At 43.2% G+C, this 24,161-nt stretch overlaps 1 protein-coding gene across 1 annotated transcript; it reads right to left on the bottom strand.

Annotated features, from left to right (window-relative positions):
• Positions 1-1,574: 1,574 nt before the first annotated feature.
• Positions 1,575-24,080, bottom strand: LOC106610872 (phospholipase C, beta 2). The gene is made up of 32 exons (XM_014210516.2): positions 23,918-24,080; positions 23,545-23,622; positions 22,309-22,377; positions 21,345-21,485; positions 20,677-20,756; positions 20,536-20,589; positions 20,207-20,282; positions 19,953-20,053; positions 19,589-19,755; positions 19,162-19,308; positions 18,701-18,858; positions 17,854-17,936; positions 17,565-17,649; positions 15,071-15,272; positions 14,841-14,947; positions 14,659-14,755; positions 14,368-14,452; positions 14,127-14,251; positions 13,646-13,797; positions 13,016-13,180; positions 12,815-12,914; positions 12,427-12,531; positions 12,159-12,220; positions 11,876-11,963; positions 11,244-11,750; positions 9,726-9,909; positions 8,522-8,663; positions 7,879-7,943; positions 6,503-6,562; positions 5,156-5,213; positions 4,098-4,181; positions 1,575-3,093 (listed from the first exon to the last, which is right to left on the bottom strand). The coding sequence occupies exons 1-32, from the start codon at positions 23,999-24,001 to the stop codon at positions 2,923-2,925; spliced, it is 3,882 nt and encodes a 1,293-aa protein (XP_014065991.1). The 5' UTR covers positions 24,002-24,080; the 3' UTR covers positions 1,575-2,922.
• Positions 24,081-24,161: the final 81 nt, after the last annotated feature.

The raw sequence follows: 24,161 nt of genomic DNA, 5'->3' as shown, positions 1-24,161 counted from the left end.
ATTAGGGTACAAATATATTCCGGTACACAAACAAGCACACTCACATTGATCTACAAGCTCATATACACACACACACACACACACACACACACACACACACACACACACACACGCACACACACACACACACACACACACACACACACACACACACACACACACACACACACACACACACACACACACAGAAACAAACAAGCAGTGTGACCGAAAGTTTATTATCAGAAGGTATATATATATAACCATAAACTCTGAAAACAACTGTCTTATAACAATAAACATACAGTATATACAGTGCCTTTGGAAAGTATTCAGACCCCTTGACTTTTTACACATTTTGGTACGTTACAGCCTTACTCTAACATGGATTATATGGACAAAAATCCTCAGCAATCTTCACACAATACCCCATAATGGCAAAGTGAAATATATTAAACCTTAAAAACAGAAATACCTTATTTACAAAAGTATGCAGACCCTTTGATATGAGACTTTAAATTGAGCTCAGGTGCATCCTGTTTCCATTGATCATCTTTGAGATGTTTCTACAACTTGATTGGAGTCCACCTGTGGTAAATTCAATTTATTGGACATGATTTGGAAAGGCACACACCTGTCTATAAAGGTCCCACATTTGACAGTGCATGTCAGAGCAAAAACCAAGCCATGAGGTCGAAGGAATTGTCTGTAAAGTGCCGACACAGGATTGTGTCGAGGCACAGATCTGGGGAAGGGTACCAAAACATTTCTGCAGCATTGAAGGTCCCAAAGAGCACAGTGGCCTCCATCATTCTTAAATGGAAGACGTTTGGAACCACCAAGACTCCTCCTAGAGCTGGCCGCCCAGCCAAACTGAGAAATCTGCGGAGAAGGGCCTTGGTCAGGGAGGTGACCAAGAACCCGATGGTCACTCTGACAGAGCTCTAGAGTTCCTCTGTGGAGATGGGAGAACCTTCCAGAAAGACAACCATCTCTGCAGCACTCCACCAATGAGGCCTTTATGGTAGAGTGGCCAGATGGAAGCCACTCCTAAATAAAAGGCCATGACAGCCCGCTTGGAGTTTGCCAAAAGGAACCTAAAGACTCTCAGACCCAGAGAAACAAGATTTTCTGGTCTGATGATACTAAGGTCTTTGGCCAGAATGCTAAGTGTCAAGTCTGGAGGAAACCTGGCACCATCCCTACGGTGAAGCATGGTGCTGGCAGAATCATGCTGTAGAGATGTTTTTCAGCGGCAGGGACTGGGAGACTAGTCAGGATCGAGGCAAAGATTAACAGAAAAAAGTACAGATAGATCCTTGATGAAAACCTGCTCCAGAGCTCTCAGGACCTCAGACTGGGGCGAAGGTTTACCTTCCAACAGGACAACGACCTACTGTAATCACACAGCCAAGACAACGCAGGAGTGGCTTCGGGACAAGTCTCTTAATGTCCTTGAGAGGCCCAGCCAGAGCCAGGACTTAAACCTGATCGAACATCTCTGGAGAGACCTGAAAATAGCTGCGCAGCAACGCTCTCCATCCAACCTGACATTGCTTGAGAGGATCTGCAGAGAAGAATGTGAGAAACTCCCCAAATACAGGTGTGCCAAGCTCGTAGCGGCATACCCAAGAAGACTCGAGGCTGTAATCGCTGACAAAGGTGCTTCATCAAAGTACTGAGTAAAGGGTCTGAATATTTATGTAAATCTAATATTTTTAATAAATGAGAAAAAATGTATAAAAACCTGTTTCTGCTTTGTCATTATGTGGTATTGTGTGTCGATTGGTGAGGGGCAAAAACTATTTGAACAATTTTAGAAAACGGCTGTAACCTAACAAAATGTGGAAAAGGTCAAGGGGTCTGAATACTTCCCGAAGGCACTGTAATCCATAATGCAGATAAAGTTCCTTTAGTGACATAATTAAGTACGAAATTGCAATTTAATAAACACATAAATAGATAACATCACTGCTACTAACCACACAGATGCTGGTAAAGATAGTCTCCCATAGTGAGAGTAAGTCTACCTAAGTTCATCAGAATATAATTGACACAAAGCCAGCATCATGGCCTACTCCTCTGTTCTGATCACAGTTTAAACTTCTACCTTTCCTTAATTTAAAGTTTCTCAGCAAATTACAATCACGAAATGGATTTTGTGCTCTCATGTACATAAAGCCAATCTCTGAAATGTGCGGGGGAGTATCAACTTAATAAAGCCCAGTCCAATTGAACTGTGACAGATTGACTTATCCACTCGATTCAAGTAGACTGAGAGAAAGCCACTTCTCGCCACATTATACCTAATTCGTCAATCTAATTGTCTCTTTCCTGTAGTCAAATGACCAAATCCCCCTCTAATGGCCTCATGGGTGGATTGTTATTAATATTTTTCATAATTAATAAACAGGAACATCATTTAAACGCAGAAAAAACTGTTTCTATGTCAAACGGTTTTGTTATATTTCAGTCTTCTGTGATGTATATAAAGTGTAATATTCGGATGCAAACTCAAAATGTAACACATCTCTGACATGGTACAGGTGTCTTCTTTTTTTTTAAGCCCATAACCATGTGAGTGAGGTGGTGCATACTTTTGTTTCAAAGTAGATTTGTTAAAGACTACCAAGAAACACTGTGACCCTGATTTAGCCCACTGCAGTAAAAGGTTAAGCCAGAAATAGAACCACTTGAGGCTGTGACAATATGACTTCAGTAAGAGGTAGAGGCATGTGTTCCTAATATCCCAAATGTGTACTGATATCTATATTGACTCATTGATAACTCATTATCATTACAACTCATTGATAACTTTCGGTTATAGGCCTATCCAATTTGTACGCCATACTGTAGTATCAACACCTCTAACATGTCACACCTAATGTTCTCAGATATTGACTACATACAGAGGAAGGAAAGGAGAAAGGTACAGGAGCATGTCTACCCCAGGAAGACATTTCCATAGAAGCCCACCCCATCCTGCTGCTTCTCCCCAGCCTGGTCTATCTGCTCAGGGAAGTGAGCCCCCACACACACGTTCACAGCCTCCCGCAGATCAACAGGAAGTGACCTAATCTTCTTCTCATACTCCGCCAGGGCCTCCTGATTGAGCTGCAGATAGGTGGAGGTGAGAGGTCAGAGAGAGCAGGAGAGAGGAAGAGGTGAGAGTTGAAAATGCCTCTATTTGCACTGTATAATCATCCTTTATAGATGTATATGTTATCCAAAGGGCAAGGTGGATTCATCCATGTCTTTCATTTTGGACACATGGTCAACTGGAAAATCTACTGTGTAATCTGTACGTTCATCAAAGAAAAGATTCTATACAATGTTCACACGTCAATATCTGAACTATACTGTATCTGACACAAGTTAGATTTAATCAAATGAGTGATTAGTCTACCAGTAGGCTTATAGGACCTGTTCTGTGCATGCTGAAGACAGTATACATCATGCATCATTACATGTGTTACGTCATTTACATATTGGATGTTGACTGGCCTGGATGGCCATTCTCTTGAAATAACATTTATGACAACCATCACTTTATACCCATGCATGCATACGGATATGTGTAGACAGGTGTGTATGTGTACGTGCATTTGCGTGTGTGTGTGCCAGACCTGGGTTCAAATACATGTGTATTTGATTATTTGTTATTGAAATACTTACTTTCTGTGTATTTTTGTACTTTCTAATAATGTGTCCCAAATCAATTACTTATATTGGAAGTACTTGAATGTTTTTCAAATAATTTCCCATAAATAGCCTACTATTTGAAAATGTTTTCAAATACTTGCTTAATATATTATTTCAAATACTCCTAGGACCTAGGCTCCAATGCATGGGACTATTAGTTTGTATTTCAAAATACTCTGTGTAATTGAGTATTTTCAAAAAGATGCCAATGCTTTCAAAGTGCATTTCCAAATACATTCCAATACTCAACTGCTTGCATTTTCAACCCCAAAAATAAGAATACTTACTTCAAAATATATGTGAAAGTCATTTAAATAGTATTTGAACCCAGGTCAGGTCAGGTCAGGTCGGTAGGTCGGTCGGTCGGTGGTGTGTGTGTGTGTGTGTGTGTGTGTGTGTGTGTGTGTTTACAGTACCTGATTGGCCAGGCCTTTGATCTCGTCCAGTGTGGCCGTTTGTCTCTTCACGAGAGCATCCTGCTGAGGACTGCTGTCTGTAGACTAGAAGAGTACAGTACCAACACATGTCAATGACAGCAGAGGCTTTGTATGGCTGTGTGTGTGTGCACCGAGCAAGCGTAAATGCTTGAAGGGCAGGAAGAGTATGAGAGAGAGACACAGAGAGAGAGATGAAGAGAGAGAGACAGTATGAGGTATCTTGTACAGTAAACCCAGGAGGGTCCAACCTGAGAGGAGATCAATACTGTTGGGTCACAACAGATTAGACCAATTCCATCAAGTGCTCTTTACGCTGTGAAACATTAGCTACAAGCTGGGTTGACAAAAGACGTTATCACATCATAACCCCTCTCAGAGACTCATGAAAGAGACTAAATATTTTCTAAAATATGCTTTTAAACCCTCCTTCGTTGAGGTGTTCAGATCAACCTGGTTGAACTGGTGTGAAAGGAGCAGAGTAGAAGTGATGTGCTTTTGCACAGTTGGGATGACTCCTGATGAGCCAACATGGTAAACAGCTGAGGAGAACACCACCTCTCTCTCAGTGAGTCATCTCTCCACTCTACATGTGCTCCGTCCTCTCTCTGAGGTGAGTGAGTGCTCTGCTCCTCACTCAACTCAATGTGTGTGTGTGTGTGTGTGTGTGTGTGTGTGTGTGTGTGTGTGTGTGTGTGTGTGTGTGTGTGTGTGTGTGTGTGTGTGTTCTTTTTTTGTGTGAGAGAGCACATGCACGTGGGAGTGTGTGTAAACAGAGAGGGTGGTCATGTTAATGAGTCAGACACTTTTGTGTACGGTACACTTCTGTAAAAGCTCTTTAGCTCAGTGTAACCATAGTTACTCTCCTAGTCTACCACAGTAGATGGACAAATGAGAATGGAAACCATGTGAATTTGTCTATATGGATGTGGAAAGTACTGCATTAATTACAGAGACACGTGTACATCCAGGTGTTGAAGTATAGACCTGAGACATCTATAATAGCCAGTTGTATTTTATCTCAAAAGGAATGTACTTGCCACTGTATCAGTCTGGGCAGACTCCTCAGCCAGGTCCACACTCATTGCCCTTTTCAGCCTAAGTATAGAGAAATATATATATTATGTTACCATTAAACTATGTAGTCTATGTCAAAGTTGTTCCAACTCAGAACACAGCAGCACTCTGCCACGTGGAAGCAATTTTGCTTTCCAACCTACATTTAAAGCTCTGTATACTCTGCATATGAAAAGGTTTGGCATGGGCCCTCAAATCCACAAATAGTTATACAGCTGCACCCTTGAGAGCATCTTGACTGGCTGCATCACTGCTTGGTATGGCAACAGCACCGCCCTCAATCGCATGGCGCTACAGAGTGTGGTGCGGACAGCCCAGTACATCACTGGGTCTGAGCTCCCTGCCATTCAGGACCTCTATACCAGGCGGTGTGAAAGGAAGGCGCGGAAAATCGTTAAAGACTCCAGCCACCCAAGCCACTGACTGTTCTCTCTGCTTCCACATGGCAAGCGGTACCGGTGCATCAAGTCTGACACCAACAGGCTCCTGATCAGCTTCTATCCCAAATCCAAAAGACTGCTAAATAGCTTACAGAATCGCTACACGGATTATCTGAGTTGACCCTTGTATTTTATTTACATTTTTGCACTGTCTCTATGCTGACTCATAGGACTCTACACACTCACTCACAATGGCACTCCAACACACGCATAACATGCACACATTTATACTGACTCTATACCACAGGGGGCTGCTGAGGACAGGAAGTCTCATAATAATGTCTGGAACAGAGTAAATGGAATGGCATCAAACACCTGGAAACCATAGAAACCATGTGTTTGATGTATTTGATACCATTCCACTTATTCCGCTCCAGCCATTACCACCAGACCGTCCTCCCCAATTAAGGTGCCACCAACCCCCTGTGCTCTACACACATGCCCACACACTCACATACAATCATAACTTACCCTGCTGCTACTCTGTTTATCATATATCCTGATGCCTAGTCACCTTACCCCTATACATATCTTACCCTAGCACCACCTATCCCTGCACATTGTAAATATGGTACTGGAACTGACCTTGTAAATAGGTTCTTAATTTCTTGTGTTCTTCTTATTTCTTATTTTTAATTACTGTGTGTTTTTGTTTTACCTTGTGTTATTTTTAATGCTACATGGATTACTGCATTGTTGGGTTTGGAGCTTGCAAGAAAGGCATTTCACTGTACTTGTGCACGTGACAGTAAAACTTGAACCTTGAACCTTGTACTGTTTATACTGTACCAGTACATCGAACAATGACAGAATCAATGAGTAAAATTAGCGGGCTTTTATGTGATTTCCATTAGCACACATTCAGCTCACCTTGCCTTGTCTGAACCTGAGCGCTTTGACTGCCCTTTCTTCTTTGCCTCCTTCGATTCACTTGGGGAGGAAACAGAGAGCGCACGTCACAGGGGGTGATTTTAATGCCATTCAAGTGAAAGCCTCACTCAGCCCATTACATGAAAACTCCCACTCAAGAAAGCGTCTTATGCAGCTGGGCTGTGTGACCCTGTTCCAGTTCATATTTCCTAAGTGAAAAAGGGTCAATAAAGTAGTCCAGTGTCTGTTTGATGAGTTAAAACAGAGGCTTTCTTATCCCTCATTCTGCTGTTTGATCACCTGGTGGCTAATGGCAGGCATTAGATAACCATCTGCCAGCTGGGGAAACTGGATAACACTCACACACACTCTCTTTCTCATACACACACACACACACACACACACACTCACTTGCTCACTCGCTTACATACACACATATACACACACACTCTCTTTCTCATACACTAACTTCCTCACTCACTCACTCACACACACACACTCGCTCGCATACACATATACGCACACACACACACACACACAGTCTTTCTTTCTCATACACACATACACAAAAGCCCAGACACGTCAGACTAGCATAAACCGCCTGAGGTCCCTGAATAACCTGCAAGGATGGCTGAATAATTTATTACTTCAGTTATTGTCTTTGTAAAATGTCAAATACTTTCCCTGTCTAACACACACATGCACGCACATGCATTACACAGACACACACACACACACACACACACACACACACACACACACACACACACACACACACACACACACACACACACAAGTAACTGCCTAAATAAAGGAAACACCAACATAAAGTGTCTTAATAGGGCGTTGGGTCACCATGAGCCAGAACGGCTTCAATGCACCTTGGCATAGATTCTACAAGTGTCTGGAACTCTATTGGAGGGATGTGACACCATTCTTCCACAAGAAATTCCATCATTTGGTGTTTTGTTGATGGTGGTGGAAAACGCTGTCTCAGACACCACTCCAGAATCTCCCATAAGTGTTCAGTTGGGTTGAGATCTGGTGACTGAGAAACACCCTTTAAACCCCCTATGCTCCTTAAGACCCCTCTTTCATAGTCACTGAGATCTCTTCTAGCCATAGAGGCCAAACTAATGGGGAACTGGGCATTGTTATACATGACCCTAAGCATGATGGGATGTTCTTTGCTTAATTAACTCAGAAACCACACTTGTGTGGAAGCACCTGCTTTCAATATATGTTGTATTCCTAATTTACTCAAGTGTTTCCTTTATTTTGCCAGTTAGCTGTATACGTTCCTTATATTTGCTATATATCTAGAGATCCTGCATTTAGGAAGGCAGAAGGCTACTGTGATGTGTGTGTTGGCCCACCTCGCCAGAGTGTTGAGTTCACTGATGTGTCTCTCTGTGGCCATCTCCAACAGTTTGGCTAATCGCTGTCAGTCACACAGGAAACAGGATGCGTCAGTGACAAAGTGGCAGCTCTACCAACAGCAAAACAGACCTAGTGGAAGTTACCCCTGAAATGTGTTAGAGATCTGATAAACAGCATGCAATATATGCTGTTAAACTTCAGACATAAATAAACTACTGTAACACAACTTTTGCAATGCTACTATCACACACTCGATTGACCTTCCGGGCCAGGGGAGTCTATTCCCTGAGTGGTGAGGTCACAACCTGATTGACCTTTATCTGATGCAGATCCAGAGCTTATGCTAAGAGCACCCCAGAGCACCTGGCTGTGATGGATAATCAATACTGTGCTACAGGCCTGGCTCCCAGCCATCAGCTGAAGGCAGGAAGTGAGATTCACTCTGAGGTTAGTTAGGTGCATGGTGGTGGAGATTAAACAGAATCTTACCTCAACTGCTTATCCAGTACATAGATGAAATGTAAAAAGAAAGACATCCTTGAATAAGAGTATACAGTATGGTTATGCAAATAACTATCAATAATATCCTTAATATCAAACCGACTCTGGCAGGTAGAGTTGGTCTGTACTTTACTCTACCTCAGTGGCATGCTGCTCCTTCCTCTTCTTCAACTGATCACACTGCTCCACCCACAGAGCTTTGAGCTCCACCTGCAGCCTCTCCTTCTGCTCCATCACCCTCTCCACCCTGGGGCCGGGCTCTGCCGTTTCACTCCCTCCCCTGGGGGACACAGTCAAAACGTCAGGGACCAGGCACTGGACATGAAATGACACTAGACGCTACAAGAGAGTCTGTCTGCTGACCCCTGTAATACCCAGGGCTCTACCAGGGGGCTCTACCAGGGGGCTCTACCAGGGGGCTCTACCAGGGGGCTCTACCAGGGGGCTCTACCAGGGGGCTCTACCAGGGGGCTCTGCACATCACTGCCTTACATGGAGGTCTGTTACCTCATCCCAGCAGCAGTATGGCTAATCCCTGTTTTTTATTATCATGCTTTGTAATTTAGTATTTTATTGTGTTTTGTATTGATGTTTGTGTTTGTATTGTGCAGGGATCATTTGAAAAAGAGACTTGGTCTCTATATGACACCCTGTTAAAATAAAGGTTCATAATAAAATAATAAGTAAAGTGCGATTGTAGGGCCAGGGTTTTTTTTCCTGATAATGTGACCTGACCAGGGCCCCAAGTTTAACTGGTCAGGATACGAGGACAGGAAACACTGCTGTCCCTGGTATCAATAATGTGGTTGGCACTTTGACAGTGCATAATCATGGCTTTTCCAAGAAAGGTTACTGGGTAAGTCTCCCGAGTGGCGCAGCGGTCTAAGGCACTGCATCTCAGTGTAAGAGGCGTCACTACACTCCAGGCTGTATCACATCCGTGATTGGGAGTCCCATAGGGCGGCGCACATTTGGCCCAGCGTCGTCCAGGTTTGGCCGGGGTAGGCCGTCATTGTAAATAAGAATTTGTTCTGACTTGCCTAGTTAAATAAAAAATAAAACATTTTTTTTATGTCTTTGCAAGTTAAAAACATATCTTCATAGAGGATATCATTATCCCTCCATTAATTGCTCTACCAAAAAAAATACATGAAATAAAGAATATTCAAAATCTCCCTGAAACTAATTATTATTGGTCTAAATATAATTATCTTTATTTAAACTGGCCAACAGCAAAACAACTTGATTACATTTGGTGTGTCTGCCACCACCACCTAGTGGATGAGATGGGAATAAGATGAACACAAGGCTAAAAGAAAATATAAAAAGACTATTCCATTACTCTTTCTTCTTCATGGAGTTCTTCTTCTTGAGGGCTTTGAAGGTGTCGCTGTATTTCTGGATCAACTCCTCCCCTTTCTTCTGGAACTTCTTCTCCAGCTCCTTCATGTCTTTCTCCTGTCTCTTGGTGACCTTCAGGAAACTCTTGTGCTGTAGTAGCTCCTCACATGGAACTGTGGATGGCTCTAAAAGAGGAGAAGAGGAAAGGGGACAATATGGTTGGAGGTTGTCAGATTTTACACTGCTCCTATTTTTTCTGATATACAGTACCAGTCAAAAGTTTGGACACACCTACTCATTCAAGGGTTTTTCTTTATTTTTACAATTTTCTACATTGTAGAATAATACTGAAGACATCAAACTATGAAATAACACATATAGAATCATGTAGTAACCAGAAAATATATTTTATATTTGAGATTCTTCAAAGTAGCCACCCTTTGACTTGATGACAGGCTTGCAATACTTTTGGCATTCTCTCAACCAGCTTCATGAGGTAGTCACCTGGAATGCATTTCAATTAACAGGTGTGCCTTGTTAAAAGTTAATTTGTGGAATTTATTTCCTTCTTAATGCGCTTGAGCCAATCAGTTGTGTTGTAACAAGGTAGGGGTGGTATACTGAAGATAGCCCTATTTGGCAAAAAACAATGTCCATATTATGGCAAGAACAGCTTAAATAAGCAAAGAGAAATGACAGTCCATCATTACTTTAAGACATGAAGGTCATTCAATGCGGAATATTTCAAGAATTCTTAGTTTCTTCAAGTGCAGTCGCAAAAACCATCAAGCGCTATGATGAAACTGGCTCTCATGAGAACCGCCACAGGAAAGGAAGACCCAGAGTTATCTCTGCTTTTATTTTTTTAACCTTTAACTAGGCATGTCAGTTAAGAACAACTTCTTACTTATTCTTATGCAGAGGATGAGTTCATTAGAGTTACCAGCCTCAGAAATTGGAGCCCAAATAAATGCTTCACAGAGTTCAAGTAACAGACACATCTCAACAACAACTGTTCAGAGGAGACTGCGAGAATCAAGTCTTCATGGTCAAATTGCTGCAAAGAAATCACTACTAAAGGACAACAATAAGAAGAAGAGACTTGCTTGGGCCAAGAAACACGAGCAATGGACATTAGACAGAGCAAAGGAAAAGCAGCCAACAAGTGCTCAGCATATGTGGGAACTCCTTCAAGACTGTTGGAAAAGCATTCCAGGTGAAGCTGTTTGAGAGAATGCCAAGAGTGTGCAAAGCTGTCATCAAGGCACAGGGTGGCTAGTTTGAGGAATCTAAAATCAAAAATATATTTTGATTTGTTTAACACTTTTTTTGCTTACTAGATGATTCCATATGTGTTATTTCATAGTTTTGATGTCTTCACTATTATTCTACAATGTAGAAAATAGTAAAAATAAAGAAAAACCCTTGAATGTGTAGGTGTGTCCAAACTTTTGACTGGTACTGTATGCATTTCATTTTTTAAAGTATATTCTGGACATAGAAGAGTCACTGGTGTTACCTTCATTGGCATCTGGAGGAGTGGAGTCCTCAGGTGCAGGATCGGATGAGCTGGGCTCAGATGGAGGGACAGGAGCTATAGCAGGGTCGACAACAGGAGTGGACTCAACATCTGGATCAGGGGTAGGGACGACATTGGAGTTAACATCTAGAGTGGAGTCAACATTTGGGGTGGGGTCGACGTTACTGTTGGGGTCTGTACAGGTAGTAGAGTCAACCTTAGGGTCAGGGGTCAACTCTGTGGCTAGGACAGCCTCTGGGTCCACATCAGGGGTGTTAGGGAGGGCCTCAGGCTCTGGAACGTGCTCTACACTCTGGATGGGGCCAACAACAGATGGCTGAATGATTGGAACAGGTTCAGCCTCCACACTGATGGTGTTTGCGGGAGACGGTGAGTCCATGTTGGGTTCAGGCTCTGGAGGGGCCTCTTCAGGAGTAGGTGGAGTATCCAGGGTACCAGTGGTAGTATCAGCTTCCTCCAATGGAGAGGAAGCTTTAGTCTTAGGCTCTAGTGAAACAGCATAGGCAAAGAGGTCAGAGAACTACAAAACAACATTACTTGTCAACCACTTTGCACTCAAACTCTAGTGGATAGATAACTTGGCCCTACCAAAAGGAAACAGCCTCCTTTACCTCTTTCTGTACATGTAGCCTTCTCTCCAACAGTCGGTATTACGTTAACAAGGGGCATCTCGTATGGGGAGATGTAGTCTGCTGATGACTGCGAGAACAGAGCACAAGAGCATCAATCCCATAATAAAGACTTTATAAAACCACAAATCCCTTTTCAGTACTTAAGCCATTTTCAGTAAGCATCTCACTATGGACATGTTTTGTTGTAAAAGGACGAGGACCTTGGGAGTGAAACATATCATTTTCACGTGGATCAATGAGTTCTGGCTTGGGATTGATCTACCTCTGTTGTCTTTGTTGTCTTCTCAGAATTTTTTGTCGGGTTGAATAAGGCATCTGTGAAATCTGGGACAGAACAAGACAATACAGAAGGAATTACACCACTTTATAGTCCTGTTTCATAATCAGTCACTCAGTGCAACACAATCAATTACTCTTAAAACACCATCTATAGGCTTAAATCTTACCTGCCCAAATTAGGCATAAGCATGCAAATTAAAATGATTTGGTGCGTTTTCTGGAAATAGGAACTGAAAGTAACTGTACTATACCTGCAAAAGCAGCAGGGATGTAGTCCTTGACCTCGATGTACACAAAGAGAGCTGGCAGAGTGAGCGGCATGTTGCTCTCACTGCGCAGACAGATGTGCTGGAAGCCTGCAGAGCACAAACCCCATGAATCAATCAGACAAACGCAGAAGCCTTCTGACTCAAGGTCTACTTCAATCAGCCTCATGCTCTGGAATTCTGGGCAGAAGTGAAATTTTAAACCCAGGTAGAAATAGGTAACAATTTACATGAAATTGCTCTTATATCTGTGTAGTAAATCGGTAATCACTTAACACTGTAACAACACCATGTTCAAACTGTGGTTTTACTAGAGTAATGACAGTGTTACTACACATAGGAGAAAGGTTATGTAACATGTTATCAAACAGACCTGACTGAAGGGCCTCGATGGGGATGATCCTGTGGCCCAGAAACTTCCCTCCCTCCTCGTGAACTACGACCCTGAGTGAGGCCATGTCAGGCAGCAGGATCTGTCCACACAACAACAAGCTTGACCCTTCTGACATGCATCCGACAAGGCAAATTTGTTTGCTTATAAAAAATAATAATTGAACGAATTGAGTGATCATACCTTCTCAAAAACAAAGGGTTCTTCATTCCAAACTGGGTTAATGGCGTTCGGTGTGGTAGACCACCTGGTCCGGTACTTCTTCTTGGGGTCTCCTGGCAACCCAATGATCTCCACCTCTACGCCTGTCTTCACACTCTTGTCTGACAGGAACTGGCCTGAGTAGATCTGAAGGGAATTATGATAATGGATATACAGTGTACTGTATACTATAACCTTTAGAAACACATGTAGGCCGAGAGAAAAGAAGGAAGAAAATACAGCTGACAGCAGGCCTGTACACATATCACAAAACAGACAGGCATATTCAGCCAAGACAAACACACAGAGAGAGAGAGAGAGAGAGAGAGAGAGAGAGAGAGAGCCTAAGGACATCAAAACAAGTGGGAGGAAAGTAGCTCCGAGCTGCAAACTACCAGCTGAAGCAGCTCTCCCAAAGTTAAACCATGAATAATGATCCAGAATGCAGTTTGATAATGACCATAACAGTCGTATAATTACATTATAACTCACACATTTTAATCCTATCATTTTTAAATGAACTGTCTAAATGCCTGCAACCAAAACCTAAAGCAAGAATAGTGAATAGTGCTGAGGTCTGCTGCTCTCTCTGTGAGGTTGGCCTAAACGTGCCTTGATGGTCAGTGTGTTGGCCACGATGGTGTCGATCCTTTCACAATAGGGGTCAAACTTCTTGTCACTACGGCGGAGGAGGTCATGCTTGAGGAGGTAGCCTGTCCTCCCGTTGAATTCAAATAGAGACATGTTGTGCTGCATTGGGAAATCTGGGGGGGAAAACGACATTTTCAGAACATTTCACAATTTCAAAACATGTTACTTCATTACTGCATTATAACACAAACGTGAGATGGAGCTGTCTTTTTATGGCATGTGCAGTAGAACATTGTGCAACTCAAAGCAGTGCAACACTGATCTCCAGTGGTGAATATAAGAAACACTACTCACTCTCCGACTCGGAGTACAATTTCAGGAAACAAACTCTGCACGTGTGCCTTATCATGACTAACAACAATAATAGGAACAATCAGAAGTTATCACACCAGTTTGCCAGTCATAAAGTAATACCAATCCCAGACAGCTGATATAGCTTTACCCATAGTTTGGTAGTTGAGTGCCACCATCTGGCAGCCAGCGTTCCAGAAGGGCTGAGGGCTGTAGTTGGAAGAGTCCATTCTGGTTCCTTTAGGGTAAATCCTACTCATCTGCCTCTTGTTGTATCTGGGTTGTCATGCTAAGGAAGTTTGCATTCACAAATGTGACAGAAAATGATGATGATTTATTAGTAATTTGAGAGCAATTCAATCAGGGCTAAAGAAACAGTTGTCAAAGGATACTCCACAAACTCCACTGCAGTCTTGGAGATCATACTTTCCCCTTTGGTCTCCACAAAAGATGAGATGAGGTAGCTCTTGTTTTTCTCTGAGAGTGATGAGAGTGATCAAGCAGAATATTAGTTTCCATCAGCAACAACAACTAGATAAACAGTAATATAACATCTACTTTGTGTAAAGTTTTATATCATATAACGTTATTATTTTAAAACGGCTCCTTCTTATTTTTGTAGAGGGACAAGTTACCCTCATCTAACCCCTGCCCCAACTTAGCATCAACAAATCACAACTTACTTCGGGAGTTATCAAAAGAGATGAATTTGGTGGGCTGGATGTAGTTGACAATGGCAGACATCTCCTCATACGCTGTCACTTCCTGTCCCGCTGTACCCTATAGGAGGATAGACAGGAAGTTAGCTCCTGTCTGAAACATCTACTGACATAGAAAGAGGCTTAGAAACACCATCTTGCCATACCTCGTCCGAGTTCTTCATCTTCTCCTCATCCTGGTCTTCATCCTCCTGCTGTTCTTCATGGTCATCAGTCATGGTCACCTCCTCCCCGGTCATGGTTACCTCCCCTTCTGGACATAAGACATATACAGCCTCAATACTTACTACAACAATGTGGCTGCAACATTATCTGGAGGATTAATACAGTACAACCACCATACAATGTCATTTGGTTTGTGTCCTGTATTACACACCAGTCACACACTGGTCCTCAGGGTTAGTAGGGCCTGTCTGGTTGGGCTCCTGGCCAGCGCTAGCTGTGACTATGGGCTGCTCTGATCCTTCTGTCTTCTTGGGGCTGGCCTGGCTGGGCTTCCCATGGCTGCCCTTCTTGTTCTTGATCAGGATCTTCCCCATGAGCTCTGCTGGGCTGGGGATCTGCAGACCTGGCTTAATCTTCTCAGTCACACACACATGGGAGAAAACACACTTCAGGGAAGGAGGCCAGGCACGCACGCACACACACTCAGGTGGCAACACACATACTTGTGCTCTGTTCAGGGAAGGTAAATATTGGTTAGCTTAACACATAAATCAGTTTAGAAGGCTACAGAGGCTCATAAGAGTCAACTGCAGTAGTAATTTGAAACAGGAAAAGGTGGTGAGGGTGAAGGTTCAGTCTTTAAATTCGTGTACGTTTAAACTGAGGACATAGACCATATATGTTCAGTACCAGTTAAAAGTTTGGACACACCTACTCATTCAAGGGTTTTCTTTGTTTGTACTATTTTCTACATTGTAGAATAATAGTAAAAACATCAAAACTATGAAATAATACATATGGAATCAAGTAGTAACCAAAAAAGTATTCAACAAATCTAAATATATTTCATATTTGAGATTCTTCAAAGTAGCCAACCACTGCCTTGATGACAGGTTTGCACACTCTTGGCATTCTCTCATCCAGCTTCATGAATTTGTCACCTGGAATGCATTTAAAATAACAGAGGTGCCTTGTTAAAAGTTAATTTGTGGAATTTCTTTCCTTCTTAATGCGTTTGAGCCAATCAGTTGTGTTGTGACAAGGTAGGGGTGGTATACAGAAGATAGCCCTATTTGGTAAAATAACAAGTCCATATTATGGCAAGAACAGCTCAAATAAGCAAAGAGAACAGTCCATCATTACTTTAAGACATGAAGGTCAGTCAATCAGGAACATTTCAAGAACTTTGAACGTTTCTTCAAGTGCCGTCGCAAAAACCATCAAGCGCTATGATGAAACTGGCTCTCATGAGGAACTCCACAGGAAAGGATGACACAGAGTTACCTCTGCTGCAGAGGATACGTTCATTAGAGCTACCAGCCTCAGAAATTGAAGCCAAAATAAATGCTTCACAAAGTTCAAGTAACAGACACTTCTCAACATCAACTGTTCAGAGGAGACTGCGTGAATCAGGCCTTCATGGTCAAATTGCAAAGAAACCACTACTAAAGGACAACAATAAGAAGAGACTTTGGTTTCAACCACTTTGTCTTTGTGCGTGTAGGTGAACAGATGATCTCCGCATGTGTGCTTCCCACTGTGAAGCATGGAGGAGGAGGTGTGATGGTGTGGGGGTGCTTTGCTGGTGACACTGTCAGTGATTTATTTAGAATTCAAGGCACACTTAACCAGCATGCCTACCCCAGCATTCTGCAGCGATACGCCATCCCATCTGGTTTGCCCATAGTGGTACTATCATTTGTTTTTCAACAGGACAATGACCCAACACACCTCCAGGCTGTGTAAGGGCTAATTGACCAAAAAGGAGAGTGATGGAGTGCTGCATCAGATGACCTGGTCTCCACAATCACCCGACCTCAACCCAATTGAGATGGTTTGGGATGAGTTGGACCGCAGAGTGAAGGAAAAGCAGCCAACAAGTGCTCAGCGTATTTGGGAACTCCAACAAGACTGTTTGAAAAGCATTCCAGGTGAAGCTGGTTGAGAGAATGCCAATAGTGTGCTAAGCTGTCATAAAGGAAAAGTCTTCACTATTATTCTACAATGTAGAAAATAGTAAAAATAAAGAAAAACCCTTGAATGAGTATATATACAGCATATATTTTAGCTTATGGCACCTAGTTTTCCCAAGCGGTCTCCCGTCCCAGTACTAACCAGGCACGACCCTTAAAAGGCGCGTTCAGTGTGGTATGGCCACAAGTGTATTTTTTGCACCATTTTCTCCTCGCGGTAGGTCTCTTGGCTCTTCTCTGCAACTCCTCAAAGAGCTCGGTAGAGGCGCAGATCGAGTCATGCATCCTCTGAAACATGGCCTGTCTGGCTGCCTACTTCTTATCACACAGCTCGCTTAACCAGGGTGTCAGCCGCACCAATGTGTCAGAGGAAACACTGCTCTCTTAACCCGGATGTTAGCCGCACCAATGTGTCGGAGGAAACACTGCTCGATTGACGACTGGAGTCAGCTTGCAGGAGCCCAGTCCTGTTAAAAGCAGTCGCTAGAGCACGATGAGCCAAGGAAAGCCCCACCAGCCAAACTCTCCCTTACCCCGAACAGCGTTGGGCCAATTGTGCGCTGTCCTATAGGGCTCCCGGATCGAACGCCAGGCTATAGTGGCGCTTCAACACACCATGTGAACTTCTTAGGGACACTATGTTTAACAGATGAAAAGTAATATGGCTTGTCTATGAACGGATATGACTGAGACAAACGGACTTGTCAGTTCCTAATAGACAGTCCCACTCACAGGGTACTTGTCCAGAGGATCCGTTAGCAGCATATCTCCAAATATGGTCTTACAGTAGTTAGCCATTTTCTCCTGCTGCTTCACCCTGGAAAAACATAATACAGCTTCAATGATAATCAATTATTGCTTACATGCAGGTTACAGGCTCAATCACATGATATAAATAGTCACATGATATTAAGAACCCAAATAAATGTTTGTAATGATAGGGGCACTGCTTTTTTGGTATGGCGAACGCTAAACTTGCATGTTTTTCATTTGAAAAGAGGAGTGAAATGTATTGTCTTACGAGTCCACATGGTTCTCAAAGGAGAGGATGACGGGGTACTGTGACGTCTTGAAGGCGCTTTCCGCGATGGCCTCAATCACATCCTGTCACACAGACAAACAAACAGACAGACCAATCTGAACTCTGGGGCATACTAAGTGGATACACAGCATGACTGGCAGTATCAACACAACTCTGTCAGACCCAGCTAAACGAGCTGGAGGCAGGCCAAACATCATCAAGGCTGGAGGAAATCCGTGTTTGACAGTAAACTATGCTAAGGCGTTTGGTTTGGTCTGTGTGCCAGTTAGAGTGGAGCTCTGGGTGCCCTTAAATGGCAGTGTTGAGTGAGGGGCCCAGGGGACGTATGGTGTGGTGTGCTAAGGCTGCCGTGCTGCACGCGGGCTCCAGTGCCCAGGCCCAACATGACACTCTGCGCTGTGTCTCTATTGACACCTGCTGGCAGAACCACAAAGGAAGCTGTCACTGTGAGACGTAAAGCAGGGGCCACTTCCTGGGGCACTGTTACTGTAGGTGCTTGGGTCTGGACTACCGTTGTGCAACAGTAACAGTCAGGGTCCGGCATTAGTGACACTATCTTTGTTGTCTGTGAGTCTTAATGAATCAGGGCTGTGTTAATGGGGACTGCAACAGTGGTCACAATGGGTCAATGGTGTACATTTAGTTAGATGCTTTGTCTTTGGTTGGCAAGCACCATATTGGATCAGTAGGACTATTCTCTAGCATTGAGGCTAAGGCTAGAATCCCCCAAAAAGAGGTTGTATATTCCTTTGAAAATGTATGAATATTTGGTTTACAGCACTATTGCACTGTCAAGCAGTGAGATGAGGGCTGACTGACACCTGACCTTGAACAGAATCTCAGTTGTCATGGTGAAGCCGTGGGTGATGATAGGCTCCTCATCCGGTGGTTTTCCCTTCCAGCAGTCCAGCTCCAGGCAGCGGCAGCCGGCCAGCAGACACTGGCGGTACATCTCTGGAGACGACACGCCGGAAAACTGACCAGCTGCGGAGGGATCACAACATTTTTTGGGGGGTCATTTTACACTTTAGAGACACTCAAAGACGCATTAAAAGCACAGTCTATAAGATTTCCAGTCATTTCAATTAATGAAATAACCAGAAAGGATTGTCAATGATCATTCAGCCGTTGTCTTCCTGTTGCTCCTACTACTAGCTCTGGGCTCACCTTTTCTGATAAGAAAAATAGGCATTCCCATTTGCATTGCTCTGAGTAGCCTTTGATGCAACCTTGTGTACCATAGCTTTGTTGAAATGTGTGATAGTTTAAAGACTGTTCTCATCTCACCTGTCAGGTATGTGTTATGGGAGGACTTGATGAGGTAGTGGGGCAACGGTTGGCTCATGTCCTGACACTTGGCCAGCTTGTCCAGTATGACCACCGATGTCTCTGGCCCCATCAAGTAGAACAGCAGACCTTCCGGAGAAATCTGACCTGTAGAATAAGATACCTGTACATTATAACAGTGTTACACATCTCTCTTCTATAAAACACTGGATTTAGAATACAGTAACAATTGGGAATACAGTGTAGTATTCCCAAGACAACTGATGAGAGGCTTGAATGTAGTTTAAATTGACTGAATCGGTTCAACTGTTGTTGTACACTCGTAGAAAAAAGGGTTCCAAGGCTAAATCATGTGATGATTTAGGCTTCTATGTTAGTTCTCCTGTCCCGACCTTTAGTAATCAAACTGTATCTATGTGTCTCTTACCCCTGTTGGAGTTGGAGGAGCAGGGCTCGTACTTCTCGATAAGGGCCTTCACCTGGTCAGGTCTGAAGCGGGGGAATAGCTCCTCATTGAGGCGGGAGTCACGCTGCTTTTCGTTGACGAACTTGGCCAGGCTCTCCTTGGTCATGTAGGGCTTAGCCTTGGCAGAGCTGGAGGGACAATCAGCCGTGACAATCACATCAACAGCATCTTACATCAGCCAGGGCCCAGACAAACCCTGAGCCAGGGAACTGATGCATGAGCTGGACACTCGACCGACCAACCATTGAGGAGATCATGATGACAGTTACACCTGGCATCACCTCATGCCTGTATTCTCCAATTGGTAAGTATGAATGTTACTTACTAGGATGTGAAGATCTCATAGATCTCAGGCCGGGGACAAAGACTCATCAGGAAGAGCTTGAAAGCAGCTTCAGTGAAGACGTCCGGCTTCATAGTGTCACCCTGAGAGAACACACAACAGCCTGTCACATTATGTCACTTCACTGGAAATAATTCATGATACACCTTAAAAAGGACTACGATAAGTACTTGGGACTACATGGGTGCAGACCCCAGAATTGTGACTGTTGAAAAACACAGGGGTTTCTCTCTGACCTTTCCTTTGGGGAGGTGTGCTGAAGCTAGAGCTCCCTCCACCCTCTTCTTATCAGCCGGAAACATCTTGTAAATACTGAGGATGGAAATAAAGATAACTAATGAGAGGCTTGAATGTAGTTTAAATTGACTGAATCTCTTCAACTGTTGTTGTACACTCGTAGAAAAAAAGGGTTCTTTAGCGGTCCCCATCGGAGCACACTTTTTGATTCCAGGTAGAACCCTCCATGTAGAACCCTCCTATGGGGACAGCTAAAGAACCCTTTCAGGTTCTAGATAGCACCTTGTAGGTGTTAAACCAATTCTACATGACATTGTCTGTGACTCACTTTTTGACAGGGATCTTGCCATCCTTATTGGTCTGAAGGGAGATGCGGACATACCTAGGATGGAGAAGGTTTATCAAAAAAAAAATGCCATCTAATTTACTGGCTAACAGCATAGAGAGAGACCGGACCATGTCCACTCACATTTTCTCCATGAAGACTTGTCTGCATGCGTTGTTCCTCGATGGGTTGTAAGCAATGGACAGGATATCAGCAGCCCAGTTCTACAACATCACACCATAGCTGCATGAAATAGCTGTCTGGATTTACTACTTGTCCTGATAATATTGTTTTATTTGTGACCACTAGGGGGCATGGAACTGATCTGTGCTCCAGGAAGAGAGAGTCACGCATGTTGACTGTCTATCAATTGTTATTTTCATTAGAGTTTATTAAAACCGGATATTGTAGTCATAAACTCAAAAAGAGGGTAAGGAGAAAGGCTGCTTTGTGGTGGAAATAAAGGCGTATATATTAGTGGTTGACCTGAGGATAGAGCTGCAGAGCTAGTATGGAATCAGGCAACGAATATCACTTAAACAAATGTTGGTGGTAAGGTGATGCTGATAGGTATGTAAACATCGAGAGTAAATTTGCCTATATATATATATATATATATATATATATATATATATATATATATATATATATATATATATATATATATATATATATATATATATATATATATATATATATGACACTTAAACATTTGAAGTTATGTTACATGCATTACGGGCAGTATGAGCTCTGGTTATGTCATGTTGCTGTAAAGAAGATGGAACGATGTAAGGATTATTAGTGTGTATTACCTGTGTCACTTTCTCCTTGTAAGCAAAGAAGTTGTGGTAAGTCAAATTCACCATGTCAGGGCCTGTGACAACAGTCAGGGTTTTGACTAGATGGTCACTGTTTGGAAAATCCAGGTTGAACACATTCCTGACTTTAGGGTGCTGTTGATGACAACGGACAGACATTTGTAAAACCTAATTGTTCCTATGTACCTATGTTATCGCAATGTCTGTTTGGAGAGAGGGAAATGAGGCCTGCTGCACCCTGGTGTCAGTTTTCCATACACATGACGCCTGGGAGCTCAAGCCTGACCAGGCAAATCAGTGCATGCAAACTCCAGACCAGAGCTGAGAAACATGAGCGCAGCAGCTCAGCAGAGGAACTGGGGAGTTACTATGTCCTCAACTACTACAGAACAAACAGATCAATGATGCTACAGCATTTGTTTTGATACAGTATCCATGGCTTATAGAAGAGCAACTGCTCTCCTTGACGGCAACACACAAGACAGACTGCATAGATAGATGGCACACCAGCTATGGGGATGATGTTGTTTATCCCCCAGGGAATAGCTGTGACCTCCCCCAGTAGTAGGAAGTAATGGCTGCATACTGAAACTCTCTATGGAGACAGCTCAGTGTGGGAGAAAGCAGTGGGAGAAATTCAAACTGTCAAACTCAATCATCTCTCTACAGCTTGATCTGCAGCACAGAAATCACACAGCTGGGCTCTCACTTTGGCTGCAATCACATCACTAACACTGTGTGTGTCTGGGTGTGTGTGTGTGTGTGTGTCTGGGTGTGTGTGTGTGTGTGCACTGGCATTGTGTTTATTGCTGATTTTGAAATGCAAATTCCCCCTCAATTATACAACACACTTCAGAATGCATGCAGAGGTTTTTACAGACAAACAGACAGAGAATGGTTGTATTGAGTGGATCACGCAGCAGTGAAAGCATTATAGCTCTTACATAATGGTACTCACTTTAGGAAGTTTTGCATATTTTCCTGATCTGGTATCTCTGATGTTTGCAACATCCAGGAACTCTGTCTCCTAGGAATGGGGAATTATACAATTAAAACCCACTGAGTGTACAAAACATTGAGGACACCTTCCAATTATTGAGTTGCACCCCCCTCCCCCCCCCCCCTTTCCCTCAGACTAGCCTCAATTTGTCGGGACATGTGGACTCCAATGCTTCCCACAGTTGTGTCAAGTTGGTTGGATGTCCTTTAGGTGGTGGACCATTCTTGATACACACAGGAAACTGTTGAGTGTTAAAAACCCAGCAGCGTTGCAGTTCTTGACACAAACCGGTGCACCTCGCACCTACTACCATACCCCGTTCAAAGCCTCTTAAATCTTTTGTCTTGCCCATTCACCCTCTGAATGGCCCACATACACAATCCATGTCTCAATCTCTCAAAGCTTAAAAATCCTCCACTACATCTACACTAAGTGGATTCAACAAGTGACATCAATAAAGGATTCACCTGGTCAGTCTGTCATTAAAAGAGCAGGTGTTCCTAATGTTTTGTACACTCAGTGTAAAATAGAACCCACTGCATACTGAGAAAACAAATTATATCTTTTTGACTATGATAAAACAATTATTATTTTATGATTGCATCAAGAGATAGGCTGCACCCATATTAAACTGTAATATACTTTTCTATTACTTGCAAGAATATTCTGTATGGAAGCTCCCACACTGTAAGCACACGTGTGTATTTAAGCCTCAGTGGGTATCAGAATGTACTGCAGACCAGAAGGTGCCGAGATAGAGGAGAGAGAGAGAGAGAGAGAGAGAAGAGAAGCCCAATGAACATTGTTCTGAATTCATCTTTGCAGCGCAGCAGGCTGGTAAAACCCACATCGGCTTCAATCAATACAATCCACAAGGCTACTGGGACTGTGAGGCATAATGCAACGTTCTAAACCATTCCTCAAGTAAATCTAATTGGCTGTTAACATACAGTACATTGTGGTTACAGCGGTTGAGGCTCTAAGTCATCCCACAGGCTGACGGACCCCATTCTAGAGCTGTGGAGCCTGAGACAGCCAGAGCACATTTCATATGGTCTGGATTTAACACAGAAGGATCTAATCTGCTCAACTAAGCAACCAGGCAGATTATATATGGTGGCAATATTTACTCACTATAACCCAATTATTTGGCAGTAATTATCTCATTGAGCAATGACTCTTCTGTTAACTTACCTTGCTTTGGTTAGTCCAGTACAGGTAGTAGCCCTTAGGGTCCATCTTCATGGTGACAGGCACAGTCTTGGTTGACTCCTGATTTGAGGAGAAATACATTTTGAGATATTGCAAACCTTCTGACAGAACGTATACTTGGCCCAGCTGGTTTTGTGACAGAGCTATAGCTCGGGGTCTTGAGGACAGACCACTTCTATTATTTATAGAGGCAACACTGTAAATTGTAATGGATGTTTTACATCAATGGAGTCTTTGTAAATGTAATGTACTTTGGAGAGATCTATGATTCTCATTCAAAGTGAACTAATGAACTTGTTTTCAATAGAAGATTTTCTCCAGGGATTTACTGCACTTTCAAGAGTATCCAACTCACCTCCGACCATTTGGTAAACCTGTCTCCTTTGACCAAGTAGAGTTTGACCTCTGGTGGCTCCAGAGTATATCGTCTCTTGTCCATTGTGTTGGTCCCTCGATTGTCTCCTCTCCTGTTGTGTGACTGGTGGAGCTGACCAGTGACTGATCAACCCTACCTGTACTTTCACTGTGCCCTTGGAGAGCTGGAGATACAGTCAGACACAGGTAGGGATGACAAGGGAGGAGGCACCCCAACAAATATG

This window comes from Salmo salar, chromosome ssa09, assembly GCF_905237065.1.
Source record: "Salmo salar chromosome ssa09, Ssal_v3.1, whole genome shotgun sequence".
In the NCBI taxonomy this organism is placed as follows: domain Eukaryota; kingdom Metazoa; phylum Chordata; class Actinopteri; order Salmoniformes; family Salmonidae; genus Salmo; species Salmo salar.
This window is presented reverse-complemented; position numbering and strand designations above follow the sequence as displayed.